The sequence below is a fragment of the Falco naumanni genome, chromosome 13 (genome assembly GCF_017639655.2).
Source record: "Falco naumanni isolate bFalNau1 chromosome 13, bFalNau1.pat, whole genome shotgun sequence".
NCBI lineage: Eukaryota > Metazoa > Chordata > Aves > Falconiformes > Falconidae > Falco > Falco naumanni.
In genome coordinates this window covers 22,615,804-22,640,579 of record NC_054066.1, presented here as the reverse complement: position 1 = coordinate 22,640,579, position 24,776 = coordinate 22,615,804, and the positions used below count along the sequence as shown (strand labels likewise).

General features: G+C 37.4%; 1 protein-coding gene across 6 annotated transcripts in view; it reads left to right on the top strand.

Annotated features, from left to right (window-relative positions):
- NAALADL2 (N-acetylated alpha-linked acidic dipeptidase like 2) overlaps positions 1-24,121 on the top strand; it is a 496,311-nt gene extending 472,190 nt beyond the window's left edge. For all 6 annotated transcript variants that reach the window (XM_040612990.1, XM_040612992.1, XM_040612991.1 and 3 more), the window contains 2 exons: positions 6,140-6,338; positions 23,485-24,121. In XM_040612990.1, the coding sequence (XP_040468924.1) occupies positions 6,140-6,338; positions 23,485-23,683 (398 nt within the window). In that variant the 3' untranslated portion in view covers positions 23,684-24,121. The remainder of the gene's footprint in view (positions 1-6,139; positions 6,339-23,484) is intronic.
- Positions 24,122-24,776: the final 655 nt, after the last annotated feature.

Here is a 24,776-nt window from a genome sequence, read left to right as displayed (position 1 = left end):
GCCAGCAGGATAAATTTTCTCCCTGTTGTTCACTTTGGAATTTTGTTTAATGACTTTTCTCCTTACTTTCACGTCTCATCTGTCTCTGACTTGGGTCAAATAACAGTTTATTTTCATTTTCAAAGCCAATAAGACAGTGCTAGAAAAGATGTTCATTAGGCTTAATTTGTGCCTCTGCAATCTGCTTCAGCCAGTCACTTAAACGCACATTTTATTGCCTATTGGACTTCCTCACTTTCTTGAAGTTAAGTCATACATGCAAATACTTGAGTCACAGTTTTGCAGTCTCCTGAGTGTCCTCACAAAAGGATGTGTGTGTCTCAATATTAGTTAATACTGTATCTATTTATGTTTCCAAAGGATGTAATTCTGTAGTGTGGTGGGCGTCTGCACTGCTGGCTCGGTTAAGTTCAATAGGATGTTACTCAGCGGTTTATAAACCATTTCTTACATTCAGGGCTGGCTGGATGGCAGGTTATAGGGAAATGTCATCCACAGTGTTTACATTGGCTTGAGGCCTGTTCCTCAGAAAGATGGGGAAAGGGCTGTTAAGCGACATGTGTTCTCTCTGCTTGCACACACCAGAACTCTTGGAAACAAGCTACTGCTTTTGCGTTTACCTGAAAGGAAGGGTTGTGACTGCAGAGACATTTCTTTTTGTGCATCTGCTGATGGTCTGATGTTTATACAGGAAAACTTGTGGTCATAAATGATGTGAGATGGGTTCCAAGGCTCAAATCCAGGTCCCCAGGGCTATTCAGGCTGTTATCTGTCTGATCACAGATGTGATATTTTAGAGAAACTCATAAATATGTGACAGTTTAAAATATTCTTGTTAACTACACATTGCAGTTGTGCAGTGTTTGTGCCTTTCATGCATTTAAAATCAATACTCACTGCAACTTGAATCGAATACAAGAATATCTCGCTGGGTTTCACATGCTATGAAAACCCAATTTATCTTTTGAGGTAGGGCACAGACAAGATGTCAAATCTGGTGTGTGAATGATACAGATGGTTCTTTTAAGCACTTCTGTAGAAGTATTTTGCACGTATATGTGACTACAAATGTATAAGCACTTGTGTATATGTATTTTGTATGTATAGAAGCATTTTTATTCAAAACATATTTGTGTTATCTGCTGAATGCTTTTAGTACTGTGCACTCTGAACTTGCTCCTTGTAGCCTGTCTTGCACTGGGTTTGAGCCTTGTTAGAATTTTATATTACAGCAAGCTTCAGGGATTGATGATGGAGTTGTTAAAAGTGTCTCATTAGGATTAAAAGCCTTTCTGTACTTTTGTACCTGACTGACTAAGCCATGACAATTTCAATCACATGGTTTACAAAAATAAAGGCAGCCAGGTTCGGTGCTAGCCATGTCGCTTGCTTAGGTGCTGTTGGCTTTTGAAGCTGATACCAGTTTTCATTACTGCAAGTCACTGGGCTCACCTGGACTCACGCAGACTTTTCAAAATATTAGTTTCTGTTGCCCCAGCCTTAGGTTGTGGCTGGGAAGCACTCAGGCGCACGTGCTGATCCTCTAGTTGTGGGTGTCATAACAGGCTGCTGAAGCCAGTACACAAATTGGAAAAGCTGTGAACCGCCTAGCTGCGAGAGGCCTATGAAGACAAATTAAGTGCAAGAGATTTGCTGGTTTTCCCTGTATAGGGAGGGCAAGGGCTGTGATTTACAGCTCGTTGGCTGATGCAGTGTCAGTTGTGTGTTGCTTCCTATCAGTTAGGCCCTTTCTTCTCCCTGGGATGGATGTTTTACAGATGTTAAAACAGCTGAAGTACTTGGGGTGATAATAGTAGGCAGTGCTAGCAGAAGTTTAAAAATAATCTGGTTTATGATAAGCCATTTCCTAGAAAGTCTGCATGACTTTCCACAGCCCTGGCTCAACCTATACATTTCAAAACATCAGTCTAAACTCTCTGTCCTTAGAAAAATCAATACAGAAACATAGCTCTGTCATTACTTGATGGCTGCATACTCATCGCCTACAGCTATTTGCTAGTCTTCAGCTTGGTGTTTTACCTGCTTGACCGTCGTAGTTCCCTGATCATTTAGGGTGCTTTACAGAGTTACTTTCTCCATCTGTCTGTAATGGTCAGAAAGTTTCCCTCTTTACCATTTTCCTCTTCCACTCATTATCCTCGACTGCTACAGAGGGGAAAAATGCAACAGTAAGTTATCTGTATATGTTATCTGTATGTAAGACAGAAATACCTTCTTTTGCCATTAGACACTGACATCTTGTCTTCAATATTCTTTCAAGGATATTTTATAGTATTACTGGCGAACCTTTCATCAGCCTTTAGAAAAAAAAGTTATGGAAAAATGCATTTTCCAAGGACAAAGCATTTGGTACTGAAAGGGAAGGTTGAGCATCTATTCTGTATCACTAGGCCATATATGTTTCATCAGTTCTGTATGAAGTCATTGATAACTTCATAGAATCATAGAATGGTTTGGGTTGGAAGGGACCTTTAAAGGTCATCTAGTCCAACCCACTTGCAGTGAGCAGGGACATCTTCAACTAGACCAGGTTGCTCAGAGCCCTGTCCAGCCTGACCTTGAATGTTTCCAGGGACAGGGCATCTACCACCTCTCTGGGCAACCCGTTCTAGTGTTTTACCACCCTCGTTGTAAAAAAATTCTTCTTTACATCTACTCTAAATCTACCCTCTTTTAGTGTTAAACCATTACCCCTTGTCCTATTGCAGAAGGCCCTCCTAAAAAGTTTGTCCCTGTCTTTCTTACAAGCCCCCTTGAAAGACCACAGTAAAGTCTCCCTGGAGCCTTCTCTTCTCCAGGCTCCCTCTGTATCGACATGCATAATAGTATGTCACAGCATGCCTTTTTAATGTTAGCTTCTTTGAAAAGAGACTTGTTACAGGAATACCAGATTAATTTGTTTGGGTAGTAGCAGTCATGGTACCAAAATTGAAGCTGATGGCAACATGTTCTTTGTACTGAGGATGTTCATGGATTTGTGTTTCTGCCCCCTTTAGGGTACTTTCTACAAAGCTTTCCCATTCAGATTTTCCACTGCCAGGTCTGATCATCCAGTTTTGCACACAAAATCTTCGTAGTGAATACAACACATAGCTGATCCTGAATTTGCAAGCTAATCAAAGCCTAAAGCCATTTCCCCTCTCTCTCTTACATGCAAACACATATTCACACGCATGGTGAGTGAGCGTCATGCCTTAAACAGCTGATTTGTCTGTGTTCATTCTTCTGCAGGTATTCATAGGCAAGTACATTCATACCAGCGGGCACAAACACAATATTAAAATGTTAAATCTCTAGCAGTGCTTTCATAAAAGCAATCAGTTACATAAGGAAAGGCCATTGTATTCAGTGTCTGTAGAAATAAACACCTATTTGCTGTATCCTGTTTCTGAATAAAGTCCCATTACATTTAGCAAATGTAATGAAATTCAACAGTCTAATTCTCTGATCAAGAGTATACATACTCTTGAGTCACTTTCTTATACTGGCAATTTTATTTCTCTAACAACTAAACAGCTAGCTTAGGTGATTCATCATGATTCATACTGGAGACAAAAGGACAAGGAATACAAAATACAATGATGTGGTGGTGTTTTTTTCCTGAGTGAAGTAACACAATTTTTTTTATTTTTTCTGTAGAAGCATCACAAGATGTTTAAGACATTATTAGTTAATGCATCCTTTTCTTTAAGAATCATTTACTCTTCTACTCCCAGCTTCTCAAGTGGAGAAGAGCATAAATCACAGTTTTCCTTGACAGTGAAGTTCAGCGTGTTGTGGTAAAAACTGGTGATGCCCTTAAAGCTGTGTCCTTAGTTCTCTGTGGCAATACTAGCCGTAGACACTTGCAGGTTTTGTACTGAAGTATTAAGAAAGGGTCTGGTCATTTGTTTTATGAGAGCTGGTTTAGAGTGTGATGTACACGGTGCTTTTTACTCATGACTGCAAAATAAAATGTAGTTGGTTTAGGGGCAAAATGCATGCTGTGGAGGAGGGAGAGCATTTACAGAATATTTGTGTTTAAAAGGGTGGTCTGGTTGGCTTCATTTCCAAATATTGAATGATGTCTTCTCCCTTTATCTCAACTTCCCTATTGAAAAGGTATAGCTGATATTTATAATTGTTTATATAATAGATTAGAAATTATAGATGTTGCACATTACTTGGAATATGAAGTGCTTTGCTGAAAACAAAGAACTCTTTCTAATGGTGAATTTAAACCTTTCCATATTGACACAAGTCCCAGGGTAAGGTATGCACAATGCCTGGATTATGTGCATGGAAATTGCAAGTTCTTCAGCTGCACAGGATGTTTGCCTGAGATTTGAAAATTAAGGATATTGATATTTTGAAAAATATCCCAAGTGTACCAAGCTTATATGCTTGGAGAATATTTTTCTGAGGGATCAACCTAATATAATCAGATCTTAAATTAATCCAAATACAGTCAGATACCAATCCTGGACATCAAGGTACTACAATGCCTGTTATCCATTCTAATTAGGGAAGGGTGGGTTGGGCAAGAGCCACTGACAAAGCAACCTTGTCCCAAACTGAGACAGACATAAACCATCTTCTCTCACTCATGTTCCTACAGGGAGCTTCTTCTGTTCATTGTTGAAGTTCACCTGGATAGTTGAGGAAATCTGAGAGTTTCTCTGCCACCAACATGTGCCTGTCCATGTATTTTGGATCATTTCGCATTTTGCTAGATTAGAACACGTTAGTCAGCTAAATGACAGGAGTGCATAGGGATCTATGAACTTCTTTGCCTTTGCTGAAATGTGTCCAATAGCAAATCTCTTTTTCCGTATGAGAGGGAGAATATGTCATATTCAGGCATTTCGTTGAATGTCTTAGTTGTACCTATTTACTTTTCCATTCCTGTTGCTCACCTTTCAGACTCCATCCATAAATAGTTTGAGAAATGGGTTGATGTTCTCCATTCACTATTTCTGGTCTCTCCCTATATCTGTTAGACAAGGAACTTTAGTATTCATTTAATTAGTGTCTTGAACCACTCTGTTGGAGTAATTATCTAAGTCACTAGGATACTGAACACACTGGGGTTTGTACAGTCAACTAAAGGCGAGACAGCTTCTAAAGCTGAGTGGCTTGTTTTGATTAAATTGTCATTTGCAAGATCTAAGGATAGTTGATTTTCTGTCCTTAATAGGCAAAGTGAGGCTTGGTCTTAAAGATAATTTCTGCATCCTGGAAGTGGTTTTGCTGACTGATGTTACTTTTTACTTTATATCACGTTCAGACTACGCTTTCTCTTGCTATGTGCTTGTAAAAATTAACACAGGTCTATGGCACACTGGGAAAGGAGGGCATGCTCTTCAGCTGCCCTGCAGGTGGGAACAGACAGCGCATTCACAGTGCTCCAGCTCACCTATCACATTCTTCTTTCTGGACTGCAGACGGGGAAATACTGAAATCACAGTGTGCTCCAGAGTGCTGTGGGCTGTTATTCTTTCAGTGTCTGTAGGATTACAAACAAAGTAACAGTTAAAATTCCAAATTTATAAAGTTTTGAAAATATCAACTGGATTAGAATATATGTTTGGATATCAAAGTGTTAGTTGGTTCATTGCTGTATGATTTAAGTGATTAAGAGGAAGAATTTCACATCCCCTGTACAACTGTTGTTAACCTCTAGAATTCTAAAAGTTGAACAAAATTCAATTAAACTCTGCATATCACAATCTTCTGTGCAGCAGTCATTATGGAATTCAAGCACAAGCTTTCAAACTTGAGAGCAATAGCATCAAATGGCATTGAATAAATTCTGTCTCAGGAGGAAATGTTATAGTTACTGATTTATAACCATTGCTTCCTGCATGCCTGTTTTTCCAATGGTGGCTTTCAAGTTGTGCCCAAAATCATTCTTCATAGTTTATAAGATCCTAAAACATCAGAGCCCAAATTGATCTTCTTTGAAAAATAATCAGAGCTTATGCACAATGATCTGTGGCTTTCCTTGATCTATTACGCAATTCTCACAAGGGAAAAGAGGCTCAGGTTTTAATTGGACTATTAATTTTGACTTGTAGGCAAGTGTAATAAGTGGTGTTCTTTGAATCACTGGCAACTGTCTTGCTCTTACTGTTTCTAGGTGAAGAAGTAGACATTCCTCAGTTGCTTACAGTGGCATCACATCTGAGGGACACTGCAGAATTGTTCCAATCAGATGAGATGCGCCCAGCTAATGACCCCAAGGAGCGAGCTCCTATCAGAGTCAGGATGCTCAATGATGTGCTACAAAGCTTGGAGAAAAGCTTCCTGGTTCATCAAGTTCCTCCAGGACTTTACAGGTATGATGTTCAACACATTCCTCTTTTGAGCTACAATAGTAATCTTGCATTATTGTGTTTTGAAAACTGTTATGCTCTTCACAAAAAAAAAATCTCATTGAGTATCCAAGAGTAAAGCTTTTTTTTCCTATCTCATCATTTCTTCAGAAAAAAAAATAATTAATTACAATACAAGAGGTTGTTAGAATGCAGCATTGTAGCATTTCTGTTATGACATCACTGCTAACAAGATGTACAGCGTGATGGCTACTCAGGCAGCATGACAGCTACTTGTGTTAGACGGTACAGTGAGCTTTCAGAAGAAGAAAATACTTTGAAGTCTAATACTGCTTGACAAACTCCTATATTTTATTTAAAACTTTTTACAGTTCATTGAAGATTCAGAATTATGCAAGATACTGTGTAGCATTATTTAGCATATTTAATTATATAGCAGTGCTCTTGGGTGCGTTTCAACCAGTCGAAGGCAGTACAGTGGAGTGAGTAAGAGGGCCTTAGTCAGTCGCCATTCATAACATCGTGTCTCTGGTTAGAATTATTCTCCAATATGTATTCAGCTGCACTACCCAGGTTGATTGTAAGATGTCATAATCATTCCATCTTTCACTTTCTAAGAAAGAAGTCTACAGGTCTATATTTCTTACCATAGATTCCTCTACCAAAAAAACCTAATGGCAATCAGTAGCTTAAGAAAAGTTCGAAGAGCAAGAATTGGCCAAGCCTGTCTGAGTAATGCCTGGCCCGCTGGCTGTTCAGGAGAAGTTATGAAGTGTGTGCACGTGCTTCAGTACAAACTGTCCAAAGCACTGTATTACAGCCCATCAAAGTGGTGTTCCATAGCTCAGCCCCAGGGATATGTTTGGAATGCCCTGGGCTATAGGGTGAGGGCATATGTGCGCTGTTTGACTTCACCAGACCTACTGGGATTATTTTGAAGGACTCTGGCTGAAGATAACCAATGGCTCATCAATACTGCCCATTAGGAGGTTTCCCAAGTCAAACCATCCCTAAAGCCATACCCAGATTTTACTTTAGGGGAAACTACTTGGCATACTCAAAAAAGAGAGCTCAGAAGTGGACTGACAGACAGGGGCCAGGACACAGAAGTGAATGAGGTGTCTATGTTATTTAGTAATATAAATATACTTGCCACGAGAACCAACTAAAGTAATAAGACAGTACTTTGATGCAGTTGATGAGAAAAATTGTCAAATGCCTTGTGCAAGTGATTGTTTCAAGTGGGCACAAAACAGACAGATGGTAGAGACAGACTTTGGAAGAAAAGCAGAAAGCTACAGCATCAGGAGGAAGAGATGCTTCCATCTTGGCATAAACCAAATGTGGTCATCTTTTAACAAGAACAAAAGAAAGAAAAAAGAAAAAGAAAGATAATTGTGCTGAACTGAACAGTGTTAGTGAATAAAATCCCTACAGCTATAATAAAGAAAATAAAATAATGATATTTGGGGAGGGACTAATTTGCTTCATTCCTGCTGTGACTGGACTTATAAAGAAATAAACCAAAATGTGATTAAATAAAATCTAATATTCCAGGTTTAGCACTGCTGTCTTTCTTTTCTGAGCTGGTATAGTGTTGCAAAGGAGCCATAAAACTGCTTAATGTAATGTATTGTGTCTGTGTTGCATCGCAACAGCACTCTGTTGAATCTGGCCCTGTCCTTATTTGTAGAAACAAATTATGCCAAAACTTAGGATTCCAGTAAGAGGGGGTTTTGAGGTCTCCTAATATTTAAATTCTTGCAGTGCTTGCAGTATTAAGTTTCTTATTCATCAAGATGTAATTGCTACATACGCAGGTATGATGTGAATTGAATTTTTCACCTTCCTGCTCTCAGCACTACTTCAGCGCAGAGCACGGGATTCACAGTGGTAAAGTAGATAGCATGGAAGGGAAAATTTTGTAATGTTTCCCCTCCTTATTTCATTAGGTTTGATACAGGATTTAACAGTGGCTGATAAGGTTACTTCAGAGTTTGTGGGGAAACATTGGATTTGACGTTACTCTGAACTATTTTACCTGACATAATCTGAAGTATGTAACAGTAAGGTGTGTCAACATTTAGATACTTACTTAAAAACAATGCATTCTTGTACCATGCCAAGGTGTGTAATTGTAGTGTAGACTTACCTTTACGGCAAACAGAGTCAAAGACAGTGGTAATGTCTGATTTCCTTTCCTGCCATTAAAAATCTGCAATACATTTTCTTTTTTTAAAAAAAGTACCTAACATTATACATTTATTTGGGTTATTCTTCACTTTTAGGGTTTAAAAGTCCCTCTATTATTTGATGCAGTTATATGAATCTGTTTTGTGTTCTGAAGCTTTAGTTTTATCACAGGAACACTAGAAGTACTTGAAAAAAATTATGTTGTTGGTTTGGGGGTTTGGGATTTTTTTTTGCTTGTAAAACTTAAGCTTTTCATTTCGTAATTTGGTAAAGAAAACAAACGAAAAAAATCAGTCTCACAGCCAGGACCTTCTATGCCATGTTTCATCCCAGTCAGAAGATTGATGGGCAAGTTATAAACCCCTGAAATAGTGGTTTATAATGGAAATGCTGGCAGCCCTTTAACTATAGCAGCGCAAGCAGTGCAGCAATAAATACTATGCTTCATCTGTAAACAGAAATTTAGGATGCAGTTTGCAGCCTTGACCTTCAGGCTCCAACTGTGTTTAGATCATTAAGATTCCATAAATACTGTAATTTACAGCCTTCTGAAGGAAGAATTTGTGTGCACAGTAAAGCACGTATTCTTCATGAAAAAATGATTGCTTCCTGTATACCCATTTGGACTTATATTCTCAACCTCAATCAAAGTACTTGACAAATCTGCTGAAGTTTAGGCATCATTTTTAGGCTTGTGTTTGTCCTAATTCACAGCTATCTAGATCTGTATCATGTTTTCTCTTCTAGAACTTGACTTAAAAAGGAAGGTGGATTTTTTTGCATTGTCGCAGGAGGTGGATTGCAACCTACTTGTGCTTGCCCACTACAGGGAAACTAATATATCTTTTCTATGTCTTTATGTCTGGTTTGTACGCGCGTTGCCACAGCTGCAGTCCCTTACTGTATATAGGTACTTAAAAAAAAATAGATGCCTCATTCCAGTCAATGTCATAGGGCAACATTTGGGCATAATTGATGCATTATTTTTCTATAATAAGCAATAAAATTATTCAAAGTTACTAACAGAATTCAAATTACTTCAATCTTTGGCAATTTTATATATATATATATGTATATATATTTTCAGAATATCCTGAATAAAGTTAAGTAATGTTGACTGTCATTGGCAGGTTGTTCAATCCAGTGTAAGTAAACACTGTAGTTTAGATGATTATCCTTCTTACCTGAACTTCATGACATTGCACTGAAAATTCGGCAATAGCATACTTTCCCCATGATATTCTATTTCCAACTGTGCTGGAAATATACAAGTACAGCTGTCATCAGGGTATTTTAGTCTTATCCAGAAATTTAGGCAGAATGAAAAATAATAGGTTGAGAAACATTATCCTTCTTTGCAGAGGTTACCCTGGGGCTTGATTTGGGGTTAGGACAAAATCTCTTGAGTTTTATTGTACCTGAAGAATTCCTGTGATTCCCGGTAGTTACCCCAGGCAGACTCTCTATTTAAAAAAAAAAAAAATGCCTAGGAACAAAATAGGATAGCTACTGTTTTTTCTTCTCATAACATAATCCTTATCATAATATTGATAATTTTGTGGGTTACATGTTGTCATTATTTTAATGGAATAATCAGTAGAAATTTTTATGTTTATTTCTTTCCTCTAGCCGTTTCTTGCTTTCCACTCTTAGAATATAGACTTGTGCTGAACATTTATGTATATATTCTGATGGTCATATTTTGCTACTAGTAATAATAACCATAGATTATGCTTAGCACGTATGAAGCTAAAGGTAAGAACAGAGGTTCAATCACTTTAGGCACTGTGCATAGATCGGGGCGGGGGTGGGGCGGGTGGAATCTCGAGCATATTGTCCTCTCAATCAGATGGTCAGCCTCAGCAGAGATGTAAGAGGAATCTATAAATGCTCATATATAGTAAGAAAACCCCAAATTCTACCCTCATCAGCATTCAGCAAGGTACATGTAGTTGACTGCAAGGGGCAGAAGATACTTTATCTCTGTAAGGAAGGGTGCTTCAGCCATAAGTATACATAGATTAAAACAAAGACCTGGGGCAGTTTCCCTACAGTGAAAGCAGCTTGTCTGATAAGGTCAAGGAAGTACTGGCTGACACCTGTTGTGATACTGAGTAACCAAATCTCTACATGGTTTCTGAGAGAGAGCAAAATTAATTTCCCTAAATGATTGTTTGTAAGGTAGATAATAGGGCAAATCCAATGCGGAGCAATGTGTCTCCTCTTTCCTGAACATCTTTGTCTTTTGTGCATCAGCTAATCCCTAAAACTCTCAGACTCTAGAAGTCTACTGTCGTGCTTTTGCATGCTTTTCCCTCTACGAAAATACCTACCAAAACAGCGACATGGCCAGTATCATGGATAACAAGACAGCAAGTATCTTCCTGGTGTTTATAAATATTGACCTTAAATCTTATGTCTGCCTAGGCTGGGTAAGACCGTTCCCCATGTTCCTTGTCTGTTTTATTTCTTATATTTGCAGATCTTCACAGCTTCTAATAACCTAATGTATCTGCCAAGTCTGTGTGCGCACTCCTTTACGTATTCACACAGGGAATTTGTGTCTTTGTTGAAAGGCGTAGCACTGCAGTGGCATTGGAACAATGAATAATAATATTGCAAAGAAATGAGATGATCAAGAAAACTTCATGCAGTATCAGTCAGAGGGCACTCACTTAGTGCAGTAACATATCCTTTCATACTGAACATGTTTGATTTCCTCGGGTCCATGTCTAAACTTCATATTTGATGGATGCTGTTGATACTGGATGGATCCAGTATGCAGGGTTTCCTAGAATACCGTGTAATGCTCCTACCTAGATTTCCAAATCTTGAGTCACTAAAAACAGAGTTTGTGTCTTTGATCTTTTAAAAGTAAAGTCCAAAAAAGACACACAAGGGCTCAGGCTGTCATTTTGGCTCCAGTTAGACCATGATTAGATGTTAATAAGCTTAAGGATCAGTTATGTCATGACTGGCAGTTCTTTTAACAATTTTGTAAAAGAATCAAAGTCAACTTGTGTAAAATTTTTCATTTAAGAGTTTCATCTTAGGTTGCCAAGTGTAACCTGTCCAGTAAGGTTGTATGCATCTGTCACCGCTATTTATGGAACTGTTGCAAGGGTCATTGTACTTGTCTAGTAGATGTAATTGAGTGAATTGAGTAATAAGTAGGTGAAAAAGTGAGGATTTTAAAAACAATCTGTGTTTTCAGGGAAGACCTCCAGCAGTTTTTATTGCTCATTTGTACAAGTTAAACTTCTTCCTTTTTCTTCTTTTTGCCATGGATACCCAAGTGTGACATTAACACTTCATTGAGCTAAAAAATTACAACAAATCAGTACATTATAATGAATAAAATACTTGCAATAAGCAAGGATAGATTGTGCACCGTAAATTTGCCATAATGAAATGAAAGAACAATCAAAAGATGTTTTTACCACCACACAAGAGAGTAATTTGCATTGTTCCAATCTCATGCCACTCAAGTGTTTGTTGTTCACCAGAACATAAGTTTTCCTTTCAGATTGAGATTTGTTGTATACGTTCCTGACATATGTACAGAGTCTACTGGACTTATTTCTTTTTTGCTGATAAACTGCAGCAGATTCTCAGGTGTGAAAATTCACATGACCTAAGACTCAAGTTTCTATAGAGACACTTAGTAGGAAAGGTGAAGTCTGTATTAAATCTCCATGTGTAAACAAACTGGATTCATCATGGGATTTATAGAGGACAAGCATTAAAGATGCAAATATCCTGCTAATCTTAAAAACTAATGTCGGTAAACATGTAGTGCAATGTCATCTGAAAAAGAAAAAAAACTAGCCCAGAGTTTATACAGAAGATAAGAATTCTGTCTCATTTTATAAACTCTTTGCAGATTCGGTTTTTCAGTTTGAAGTCTTCATTTGTGGCTTCAAGTAGAAAATATTCCTGTATACTTTGTTGTAATGTTGAAGACATTTTTGACTGCCCTGAACCAAACACGTGGAATTCATATTTTTTTCCTGCATGGCATTATGTGGAGCAGCGAGTGAACTGATATGGTGCTGATGATCCTTAGTGTGGGAAATACTGCAACAGTTCATGTTGTACTGGCAGCAGTAGATAATGGTCTGTCTGGTATTATCTGCCACGTGCAATTTGTAAATACAATACTAGAATGATGTTGAAGAAAGAATTGTGTACTGTTTTTAGAACAGCGCACCTCAGATTTTGCCATTCTGTCAGAATAAATGAATTTTCATCTTACTGCACAGCTGTGATTTTTCATCTGACATTTTACCCTAATATCTTGGATCTTTCAAAATTTTCATCTCTTTTTCATCTATAATTGTTCCACACCTTATAAAGGTAGTTATGATTAGTGGTATTACTTACTTCACTTTCCAGTCCTTCGCTGGTGTTTCTTGGCTCTGCAGTTCTTGTTCAGATCCCTTTTCTCTGATACATGTTTGTCCAAGTGTATTTTTTACACCTAAGATGTCATCCCATTTTCTTCTACCTTCTTCCTTCAAACTCCATAGTGTTTATGCACTGTAGTTGTAGTTTATGCAAGTATAAGTTAGACGTGACGAAGTCAAATATTCAGGATAGAAGTGACACGCAGTTTCAGTAAGACTTGCTTCATTTTAGCTCACTTCATAACTACTAATGGCAAAAAAAAATAATCACAGGAAATATTCCAAGGATAGTTTTATGTTCTTCCCAAGAATGTGGGAAGGCAAAAAGAAGTTTTCATCAGATAGGTGAACAGTGGCAGCTGTGCACTGCCAGAAGATCTGAGATGCTGCTAACTGCATGGTAAATCTTTAATTAATTCTTGCTTGGAAGATGAGTTTTCTCCCAGCCTTTGGTAGCAGACATTGAATGAAAGGATTAGGTTCTTGGTTTATATGCTTATCTAAATAGATGTCTTGTGTCTGGTGCCCAGGATTCATAAAAAGTGGTGACAATTGTGAGTTGGTATCCAGAGTTTTTACAGCATAGTTAGAAGTGGGTTTTATGAGAAAACTGGATAGATTGAGTCACCTCTGCAGGTTACTCTTGATTAGAAAAAAAATTATAAGACACTAATTGCAGTTCTTAACTGCCAGGTTATTTTTTCTAATCCTAAAACCAAAGCCAAACCAGTTAGTTAATGGCATGACAAGGAATGATGTGAATTTAATTAGGCTGGTACAAACTAAGAAATATTTCCAACCAAATCCTGAACACTAGGCTCACTAGATATAGCTATTGCTATCCTGAAAAAAAGTGCAATAACATGTTTGGTGCACTAATTTCAATTTAAAATAGTAATTTGAGTCAAATTCATGCATCCAAATCACTAGCAGAATCTGGAGTAACAACCTTGGTATAAGGTGGACTGAAAGTATTTTATTCACTGTATCCCTTTTAAACATTGTAACCAACTGTTACATGGGGGTATAGCATGGGTGGGAGGACAAAAGGAACTTTCTTCTCTCTTGAGCAGCTACCAGAAGCCAGACATAATTAAGATCACTTCCTGTTCACTCAGATGGTGCAGATACTCAAAATGGGATTTGAGGGACTGGGAAGAAGATACAGTCATGAATCCGCTCATTCAGTGGATCCACATAATGTTGCATTGAAATTAAGCTCTAACTCTAAATAGCACAGAAGCTTTCCCCAGGATACCTTTTGCTACCAGTGCAGCTCCCCAGAACAGGCATAGTTAGGAAAGTGTAGGAACTGTTTAATTCATGATGGACCTGTAGGAACAATATTCTAGCAGCAGGAGCATTCTCTGTGTGCTGAGCAACTTTGGGAAGTGTTCTGGCCCCTCTGGGGTGATTGAGCTGCACTGTGGTTGTTTATTCTCTAGGCCAGATAGTTAGAATTTCATCCACTGGGATATTGACTCTTTTAACATTCATCCGTGTGTGGAGCAGCACATTTATCCTAGCATACATCAGCAGCAACTACTAGCTTGATAATGCTCTTACAAATTCCTGCTTTGGTTATTATTTTTCTCATGACTGATAATCATGCTGAATTATGCCCTTTCTTAATATTGAGAAGGTGCAATAAAGTGACTGTAACTCACTCTCAAAACACCTGATCCATCCAAGTGGCACTTCAAATGGTTTTTCCTTTGGAATCACCAGTACATGTAATGACCATGAAGTAATGACTGTATTTGTTGTCTTGGAATTTTTTACTATTTAAAGAGCATTTGCTGCATAAATACTACTGAATTAGCCATCTGCAGAGATATAATTACAGTAGACATTAAATCTTATTTAAACAGGGAACACGAAAATCTTGTCATTACACCTGCAAAAGCAGAAAACCACTATAATTAGAAATTATGCCATGGCTGGAAACCAGCTTTCTCACTTCCCTGATATGAATGGTAAACCTGGGTGTACATACATTAATTTATTATTGTCTGTACCTGTATGTACTTCTCATGGATTTCTTCCATCTTTGTAATTAGATTGATTCATACACTTACAGAGTTCTGTCTGTAGTATCCATCAGACCCATTTTGGTTTTGATATAGTACATATTATTGTGTATATTGTAACGTAACACCGCATTGGTGGTCCTGAAGATGAAGAGTTTATCCGGGACATACAATTTCTCATGCTTTCCGTGAATGTGCATGATCTTGACCTTGCAGAGAACTTGGGGGTTTGGGGGGATAATGGCATTTATTTGAATATGTGGACTTACTAGACATTTTAGCCCATTTCACAGCAGCTGTTTGGGTAACTGTAAAACCTTTTCACAGAAGGCTGTTGCAGAGCTCTCATGCCAAGGCCTAGCAAGTCTTCAGATTAGGATACAGTTCTATTCAGTTTTCCTTCCTGGCAGATCTTGCTCAGGTCTGTGCTTATGGTGCTAAATAGACCAAGAATATGTAGTGACAGAGAGGAACAGCCTGTAATCTCAGAAAGTTATACAAAGTACTAGATTTTGAATGTATTAAATATGACAGAAACTTCATATTTTATACATTATTGCATTTTTCTTATAAATAGTAGGGTCGATAACATTTTTTAAATCCAAGAAATATATGGTTCCACACTTTTTGTCATGACAGATGTGAACCATTCATCTATGTTTGCAATATTAATCAAGAACATTTATTGAATATAGTACAAAAATAAGTGGAATTAATTGAAAAAATAGTTAGTATGAGATACTCCCCTCACTAACATATTACCCAGGCAAGAGGGTTTAGAAGTTTGGTGATGAGATCATTAACAAGCAAATTACATTAACCAGGATTTTAAAAAGTGTTAATTTTGTGTGTATTCATGCCATTGAAGGTAATAAAAATATAACTTTAGGCATTTCTTTAAAGAACATATTATGACATAATTAATTTTTTATCCATAATTAACTCTTACGATAATGACCTTTCAGATTTTGGCTGTGATTATAATGGTCTTGAAACAAGCCTCATGGTATGAAGTTACTTAAGGTGATAAACCTACACAGGATCGGAATGAGAGATCAAGGTCAAGCCAATTTACTGCATCAAAGAGTAGACACTGCTTGCTGCTTTGTTTAGAAACGGTATTCCTTCTTAGGAATCGGATGTTTTATATGATTTCTAAATAAAAATCCCTATGAAGCTTTCAGAACATCATCTGTGAGCCATTTGGAAATAATACTTTTATTAATTTACTTCCCTCCAGTCCTTCAAAATAGTAGCACATCTGCTTTGACTTTGAGTATTTCAGACTGAGACATCCTTAAAAGAAAAATAATTTCCTCCAGATCATTCAGCATAAGCATGTTTCTTTCGTTTGAAAAATAAGTGTAGCATAAACCAATCAAGGAACAACATGCTGGCATTTGTTACCAACAGCTATGTTATTTGAAATAAAGTATATTTCATACCAGTTACTGCCAGTAAATAACATTTTAAAGTATAGTTATATTATTTTTGTTTAATGCATCATCACTCTTAAGTATAGATGCAAGTCTGTGTTCTAAGAAATTACAGAATAAATATTGAAGGGTTTTCAAGGAACTTTTACATTTCTGTGGAGTATATATCATTCGTCCGCTGCATATAGGGTTTGAAAGCTCTATGGCAAAGAGTCTGATAGTGTGTTTTGTGGCTTCTTCAGGAATTGCTGGATAAAGTTGCTTAATTAATTTCTATAAAGCCCTGGAGAAAACCATGCCTAATTAATTAGAGGGCTGCCCTTTAGCAGTGATAAATAATTGCTTGCAACTTCTGAAGAACAAATGCATCCTAATTTTTCTTTTCTGTTCCACTTCTGTTCTGTGAAGTCATTCTGTACTGTTGAAGCTATAGGATTGATTCTTCTTACTTACTAATCTTACTTACTCCAAACTAAGGGAAAAAATAAGTTTCCTAAACTCAGCAAATTTTCAGCAGGGGAAGAACTGTGATTACAAGGTAATGCTGATCTTCAGCCTGTGCAAACAGGTATTTTATTGAAGTCTGATTTTACTCAAACTCTGTCTTCAAACTAGTCAGACTTCTTAGCTCCGTTGTTCTTCTTTGAGACAGTTCTAGAACATCAGTCCTCTTCTGATTAGCAGCTTTGCATCAAGCTTCCACCTCCCGTTTGTTCGTGTTTATTCTATATTATACTAGAAGCTGTTTTGCTACCATAAGCCACAAGCATGTAAGAAATCACAGGAAGAAATGAGGTAATTATTTTTTATTTAATTAAAGTGAAGAACTTTAGCTACAGGTTGCCATAGATACAGTATCCAGTTTGAAATCTTTTCCAAGCCATCACAGACCAATGCATATTATCAGGAAATCAAGATTAACATTGGTAGCTTTATTTTTTGCCAGTCTTTTCTGTTGCCAGTAGTTATTCAACTATCAAAAGAACTTCAAAACAGAAGTGAAGGTAAATGTTTTCTATGAATGTTGAGTTTTGGTCATATAAAAAAAATCCCCAAGCAACCTTTACTTCGCTTGATTTCTTCAAAAGATTTTTGGTTTTCTTGTTAGGGTTCTGAATGCTGGTACATGCAATTTGGAATTTAGTAGATTAATCTGTAATGATCACCAAGATAGGTTTAAAGGCTGGAAGGTCTGTAGTTAAGGTTGGGATGAGTGTTTATAGTCGGGTCTGACAGGGTCATCCATTTAGGTAAAGATTTTCAGAGGGTGATGAGAGCAAGCTGCTCCCTTAAAGGATGGAGAGCCAAGCATGATACCATGGCAGGAGGGCGGTGGCCTCTCCAGCCAGACCTATAGCACCCAAGAGGTGCAAGCAGGAGACGCCTGGGACTGGCAGGTCAGGCTGATCGGGCACAGTAAGATCTATCGGTGCACGCAAGGCCTTGACAAAGATCTAAGGGTGGCAAGGGGCATCAAGCTGAAACTTATGCTAGAGTTAGGGTTAGGCTCTAGTGATAATCTGGTAAGAGATCAGTGTGTTTTAGGACAATGCATATGTTACCTGTAAAAAAGTACTGTAATCAAAGATAACTGTAGGGAAATAAAAGATAATGTATCTTGTAACCAGCTATCACTCCAGTTTGGCTTCTCTTTGTTCTTTTGTTTGCTTGGTAGGCAATCAAGCCAAACCAAGCCTCAAGACACTTCACAAAGCTACCAAAATCAGGATTTATTTTTTTAACAAGCCCTATTCTAAATTGGCCTCTCAAAAGTGAATTCAGACCTGGAATAATTACCTCCTTGTAGTCCAGTGTCCCAACAGGATTTTGTTAAATGCAGACTTCCCATAACCTCCATTTGACATAATTGACTCAGTTAGAGGTGTCCTAACTCCTGTCGCTTATGCAAGATAAATTTCTATCTGGCAGGGACGGAGTTTATCTGGTTTACCACTGCCACATAATGATGCCTTTGAAATGCCTTTCAGTTGGTTAGACTTTATTTAGATTTGATATCCAGATTACCTGTAGTTTATAAACTGCTGGTACCATGGAAATACATATCTTCCTGGCATGATTTAAGTATATCACTTTCTGTAATATATACCAGTAGAACAATTTGCACTCCTAAAAAAAAGAGCACTAAGTGAAGGCAGTTGATGACTCAAAGAAAAGATAGAATGTATAGCAAAAAAAAAATTAGGAACAACATATTACAAATAAAGATCCTTAAACATAACATGCTGAGTTAGTGGGAACTTAGGACAGTGAAGGAATAAAGTAGCATTTACAGCAAAATTGTCCTAAACCATACCCTCATCTGCCCTGGTCACATGCATGTTCTTCAGTCACACAGCCCCAGAACCAGTGTCTTTCACTGTTTGATCCAGCAAGAAATGAGATTTGTAGAAAAAAAAAATTTCCTCTGGATCAGCTATAGTAACATGTAATGACAGTTCACCAGTGTGAAAATTTTGTCCTGATAAAAGTTTGTATTACATGGCTAGCAGCTATAATTTTGTAATTATAAACCTTCTGCTGCAATAGTGCTGTGAAATAAAATAGGTAAGATAAAATAACTATGTGGGTGTCAAAAAAGTTTAAAAAATAAAAGAAGAGGAAAGGAGAAGCACTGTTGGAGATCAAAAGGATAAGGGACCCAGAGGAAGAAGGGAAGCTTTCTGTACCTTCATCATAAAATTTTCTGAGGTACAAACTAGTGTAAAATAACTAGAATAAGTGAGCTCATGCACTTTCCAAGGAAGAAGAATTTGTAGCATTTTTATGTCCTGCAATAAATAAACACCCTGTGTAACTGGAAGTCCCAAGATGTAAATATTATTTGAATGCATTTATTTATTTACCAAGTTAATAATATTTTGTGGTTTACAAACATGAATGAAAACAACCTCCTAGATATAAGAAAAGTGCATTCAAAACTGAATATAATCAAGAGAAAGGGAATTGCAGAGAATCCCAGTTGTGGTGTGCTTTTTTTCTCGGAGATTACAAGAGAAAATGATTCAGGTATTTATAAAATTGAATTGGTGAGAATGCTGAAACATCTCTAGTCACAGCACATTGTGTTATAACTGGAATAGGCAGAGGCTGCCCATAGCATTTATCTGTAAGCAGTTCTAATGTAATTCCACAGAGAAAACTTGCACTCATTTCATGTGGGACTGTATACTTGCCATTATGTCTTAATGCTTTAATAATTACTTTTCAAAATCTCAAAAAACGCTCTTAAATTGGAAGCTATTTCTAAGTACCTGAATAATTCAGCTCGTGTTGTACATTACCTATGCACAGGCTTTTCTTGTAAGCTAAAAAATCCTTTTTTGTGACAAGAATAACGTAGTAATTTAGTTTTATCTTGTACTGTCCAGTTGTTCTGGACAGTTCTCCAAAATAGCTTGAAGTTGTGTGAAAGTCAATATACTTTTAGTGTGATCTGTCATTCAAGAATTTGTCAAATTCGTTTTGGTCTGGCGGGGGTGACATTACATCCTTATCTGTGGCAGTGTAAAACAGTATTTAACTCTAATGGCGTTATTTCAATCAATAATGCTTTTGTTCCTAGGCCTGCAAAGAACTTATAAAAGTTATAGAAGAGTTTCTTTCAGAATTCAGTTTTATAGATTCTTTGCTTTGGTTTGCTAAGACTGATTCTTTTGTTTGGAGGCATTTGAGCTCTTTCAGTGGTACTGCCTGAAGTTACTAATTAGGTTTCCTACTTCAGTGTTACACTTTTCAGGTCACTGTGATGTGTCATTGAAATAAGCCCATTAAAATGAATGATGTGTGTTGTAATTTCATTAGTATCATCAATAATGTATCACACTTTTCTGTTTAGGAGTCTTGGGGTTTTTTGTGTGGGTCATGCTGACTCTGTGAATTATATTTATAAGGTCGAAATAGTTAAAGATGAAGGTAGATACTTAAGCAATTAGGCTAGAGGATGGAATTGGTTTTTTAGAGGTGTAGGCCGCAAAACCAATTTGTATTAAGGAATGTTTAAGTAATTGAATTTCACAGTAGAAATTAAAGTGTCTTAGTATCATTATACGTGTTGTGGTCACATAGTGCTGCCTTGTGCCAATGAAATGTCTGTGTTTTATTTTTTAGCCCATGTGTAATCTTTAATGAAAACACTTTTCTGACTTGTAAAGGCTTGGAAGTAATAAACTGGACGAACCCTTTTTTCTTTTTTTTTTTTCATTTCATGAAGCTTGGACAGAGATAAGTAAAATTGCATAAATTGACTCTCATGAACATGCATAAAGAGAGAAATCATTTTATTCAACAAAGGGGTGGCATGGCTTGCCAAGAAAAGATAAGTAATTGGAAAATACAAGATCCTGGTGGGAATTTCTAGCAGAAAATCTGAAAAAACAGGTGCCATATAATGTTACTTATTTGCATACATAAAAATAAAAAATAAGTTCTGTCATACTATGCAATCAGCTATGCCAAAGTCATACTACTATTGCAAAAGTTAAGATACTTTTGTAAATTATGACAGTAGACTGCTTGTCTCATTCATCAAACGACTAAGGTTTTCTCATTAGGCACTGATTTATACCATAGTCAGGCAGGATGGGCTAGGAATACTTGTATTTTACAGTGGATGACCTGCCTGTGGATTATCTGTGGAATCACCTGTGATTCCAAAATCGCAGCAGTAGAGGTAAACTGCATTAATATCCTTGTATGTTAAGGGAAACCATCTTTTTAGCTTCTGTGCCTTGTTTAGAGCACAACTGAAGATGGTATAGGAGAAGATCTGTTCCTATTCAACACATTTTCTCAGCAGTCCCCAAATGTTCCAGTCTTCAGGTCATCCTCTCTTTAGAGTCTGGTCTCTATCAGTCTTAAGTTAGTGTTGCTCTGCTGATGGTTATTGTCTTATGACATGTTTATTAGTTGACATTACTCCCAGTAAATGAATAGAGGGATCCTAAAATAGATCAAGATGCCAGTGTTGTAGGCATTCAAAGCAGATTCAAAGCTCAGTCAAACTCTCCCAGCCACCAGGAACCAGACAGGATTGTGACATGCCTTCTTAGAGAAAAGAGTAATGTGATAATCTCTGTGATTGCCCCTCCTCTTCATTGGCTTTGAGGGGTGCGAACAGGCTTCTGTCTGCCTGGGAACTATTGAGGACAGATCTTCAAACACCTGGGTCTGCTCTCACTGATATCAGCAGCAGGCCCTGAATTGATTTCAGAGGGAGCAAACCCAATCCCTGCTTTTAAAACCACAGTATTGCCCGTAGCACAGCCTATCCTTAAAACCCACCCAACCAAGAATTTATCTGGTTCTCAATATACAAAGTTTTTGTTTTCTATATCACAGAGACGCTTCAGGGACAGTCTATACTATATACTTTAGTCACCTTTGAATGTAAGCTGTGTCATAGTCTCAAGGAACAGTGGCATCAGCTCAGAACTGAGGAAGCAGGCGGTTGGCCTCTGGTTGCCACAGTGTAAGCGAAAGGTGTTATTGGCACATCGGCCTGTTACTGGCCTCTTGATGGAGGTTTCTGTCACCGCTGAGCTATTCCTGCAAGTGCTCCTAACCTGTTTCAGTCTAAATGATCTAGGTCAATGATGACCTACTGTTTAAACTATGTAAGCTATCCTGCTGCAGTGCTGGATTCTAATTCTTTCCCTCATCTGTTTAAAACTACTGTGTATTGCATTACAGAACACTTGAAATGGCTGTCAGGGATAAAAAGCCTCCCGTTCCTCTTGCACATCCCTGGGTTTGGATGTATACTCAATATAGGAAGGTAAAAACAATAAGACTGGAAAATTGTGTTGTGAGGATAGGAATTGTTTAATATCTTTGAAAAATATTGCCCCTCATTCAAGGCATTTTTTTGAACTGGAAGACATGGCAGAAGGTTGTAGGTGTTCTGTGTTGTCATTTATTGGGCTCCTTCCTCCTTGTAGACTGGCAATTAAATGATTCATATATAAGATATACTTTTGTGGTCATCTGTCTTGTAGGTACTTGGCAGTTTTATTACTAATTTGGTGTTGCCATCGGGCCTGTCATGCAGTTAGGTTACTAACAGAGTATCTCAGTTGTCTGGCTTTCTTGCTGGTTTCATTCTGTGAAACAATTTCTCCCCTGCCTTGAACACCTGCCTTGAATTTAAGGAAAAGGTCCTGCACCAAATCATGTGTAGCTTTCCTGTTTCAAATTTCACTCACTTCTGTTTACAATCAATGGAACTCCTGGGTGGAGATTTATGATATTTACATGGTTTTCTAATTAGGATAATGATTACACCTGTTTTTAGATAATATTTATAGCCTGCTTCAAAATGTGTCATTGAAATCACTGACAAGCTTTGCATTCTGGGACTTCAACACCTCATAAAGATAACATTTCCAAGGGACCAAACATTACCTTTGCATGTGTTCTTATACAAGCCATTAAAAGAGTTTTGCAGGTATTATAGGAAAACATATATTTTGTTTTATAAGTGTTCAGCTGTAGGTTGCATTTATTTCCTTCAAGTATGTCACATTAAAGATGGGTTGCTCTTGTTCTGATGCCACAAAGGGTTATTCATGAAATAAAGGCTCTGCTGAAGGCAACGGGAGTTTCACCATAGACTTCAATGCAGCTAGAATTTTACCTCTGAAGTGTGAGATAAACAACAGGAACAGATAGGGGGGAAAAACCCAACCATGTCGAGGGTCCACAGTAATAACCAAACTTTTTTTAGAGGGGAATAATTGAATCCATCTGAGACAGAAAGTACTTAATGTGGGGTGTGATAGGTCTAGGCTCATGATTTTGAATAAAATCTTGAATGGTCAAAGAGGAATGTGAGATTTCTTTGACAGATTTAGCAAATGTTTCAATGTATGTATACCTAGATCAATGAACATTCAGTTTACAATGCCATAAAAAATATACAGTTGTCTTTTAGTTTGCCATGGTTCAGCTTTACTGTGCATAACATGTATAATCTGTGAAGTGTGACTGATACTTGCAGAGTTTCTTGATGCTTTCTGATGAATTATTTTGAGTAAAAAGTTCACCATTCTCCATTGTTTTCTTTCAGAAATATTCTTTACAGACTAGATGAAAGGACAAGCCAGTTTTCAGTACTGCTAAAGGCACTGGAGCAGTGCAAACTACATCAGTCAAATGAGACCATTCAAGCAGCCTTGTCAGAGGTGCTGAACAGCATCAATTCAGCTCAGGTTTACTTCAAAGCTGGACTTGATGTGTTTGAGACTACCTTAGCTGGAAAGAAATGAGAGGATTCTCTGCATTCTAAGATGTTTGTTTACAACTTGCTAAACAAAAGTTCAACTTGGACCAGAATTTCTCTGAGGATGAAACCTTTCTCAGCTTTTCTTTCAGTTGGCGCTTAAAGGTACTGCAATGCGTGTTTTTATAAACATAAAACAGTCTTTTGCACTGTTCACAGTATATCTCAAATGTCTGTCTCTGAATGTATAAAATGTAATGAGAGGTAATAACACTTAAGATATGATTTTTGGAGGGACATCTGCTGTATTTTTATATGTAAAATATATTTTTATGACTAAGAGCTCAATCTTGCAAAGTACTGAGCACATCTTGCAATATGCTGAAGACCTGGTTCTGAGGCACCCCAGATGTATACCCAGGTGAGCTTTCCATGCCTACTCTGTCAGAATAATGTGACTTAAATATACTTTTGTTTTTCTTAACTTCCTCAGCAAACTCATCTTCTTCCTTACTCCTTTCAGAGTAAGTAGTTGAAGCTGGAATTTCCTTGGGTATACAGCACCAGAGTTAATCAGGAAATGTACAAAACACCCTACTGGGGCAATCCAACATCTTTACTCCTGTGGAACAAGAAATACCTCAATTCTGAGAATACAGATAAACTTTGATTATCCCATTTCTGTATGAAAAAGAGTTGTTTTCTCTGGTAATTCTTGGAGAGAAAAATTTTGTGATTATTTCAAATTATTTGAAAAGTTTGAATCAGTAGTTATACTTGTATGAAAATACTTTGAATCATTATGTTAAATAAAAGGACTACCTAGTCTTATAAGGCTACAGGCCTTAGAAGCTTATACATTACCAAAACAGCCCACTGCAAGGTCTCCCTAGTTTTCCAGAGAGCAGTAAAGGAAAACAAGACCTCAGAGTTCTGGGAGCATGTTTGGGATTCCACCACTTGGCTACACCACCCATTATTCCAGGCTTGATCAATTCCATCAGCAGTGCCTGGCATGTAGGACATGGATTATTGTCAAAAAAGCACAAGGAAAACATAAATTAATTCCCAACTGTAGAACCAGAAATTCGCCTCTGAAGGCACAAGCTGATGAAGTGTATTGCAGGGCTAAAACTCAA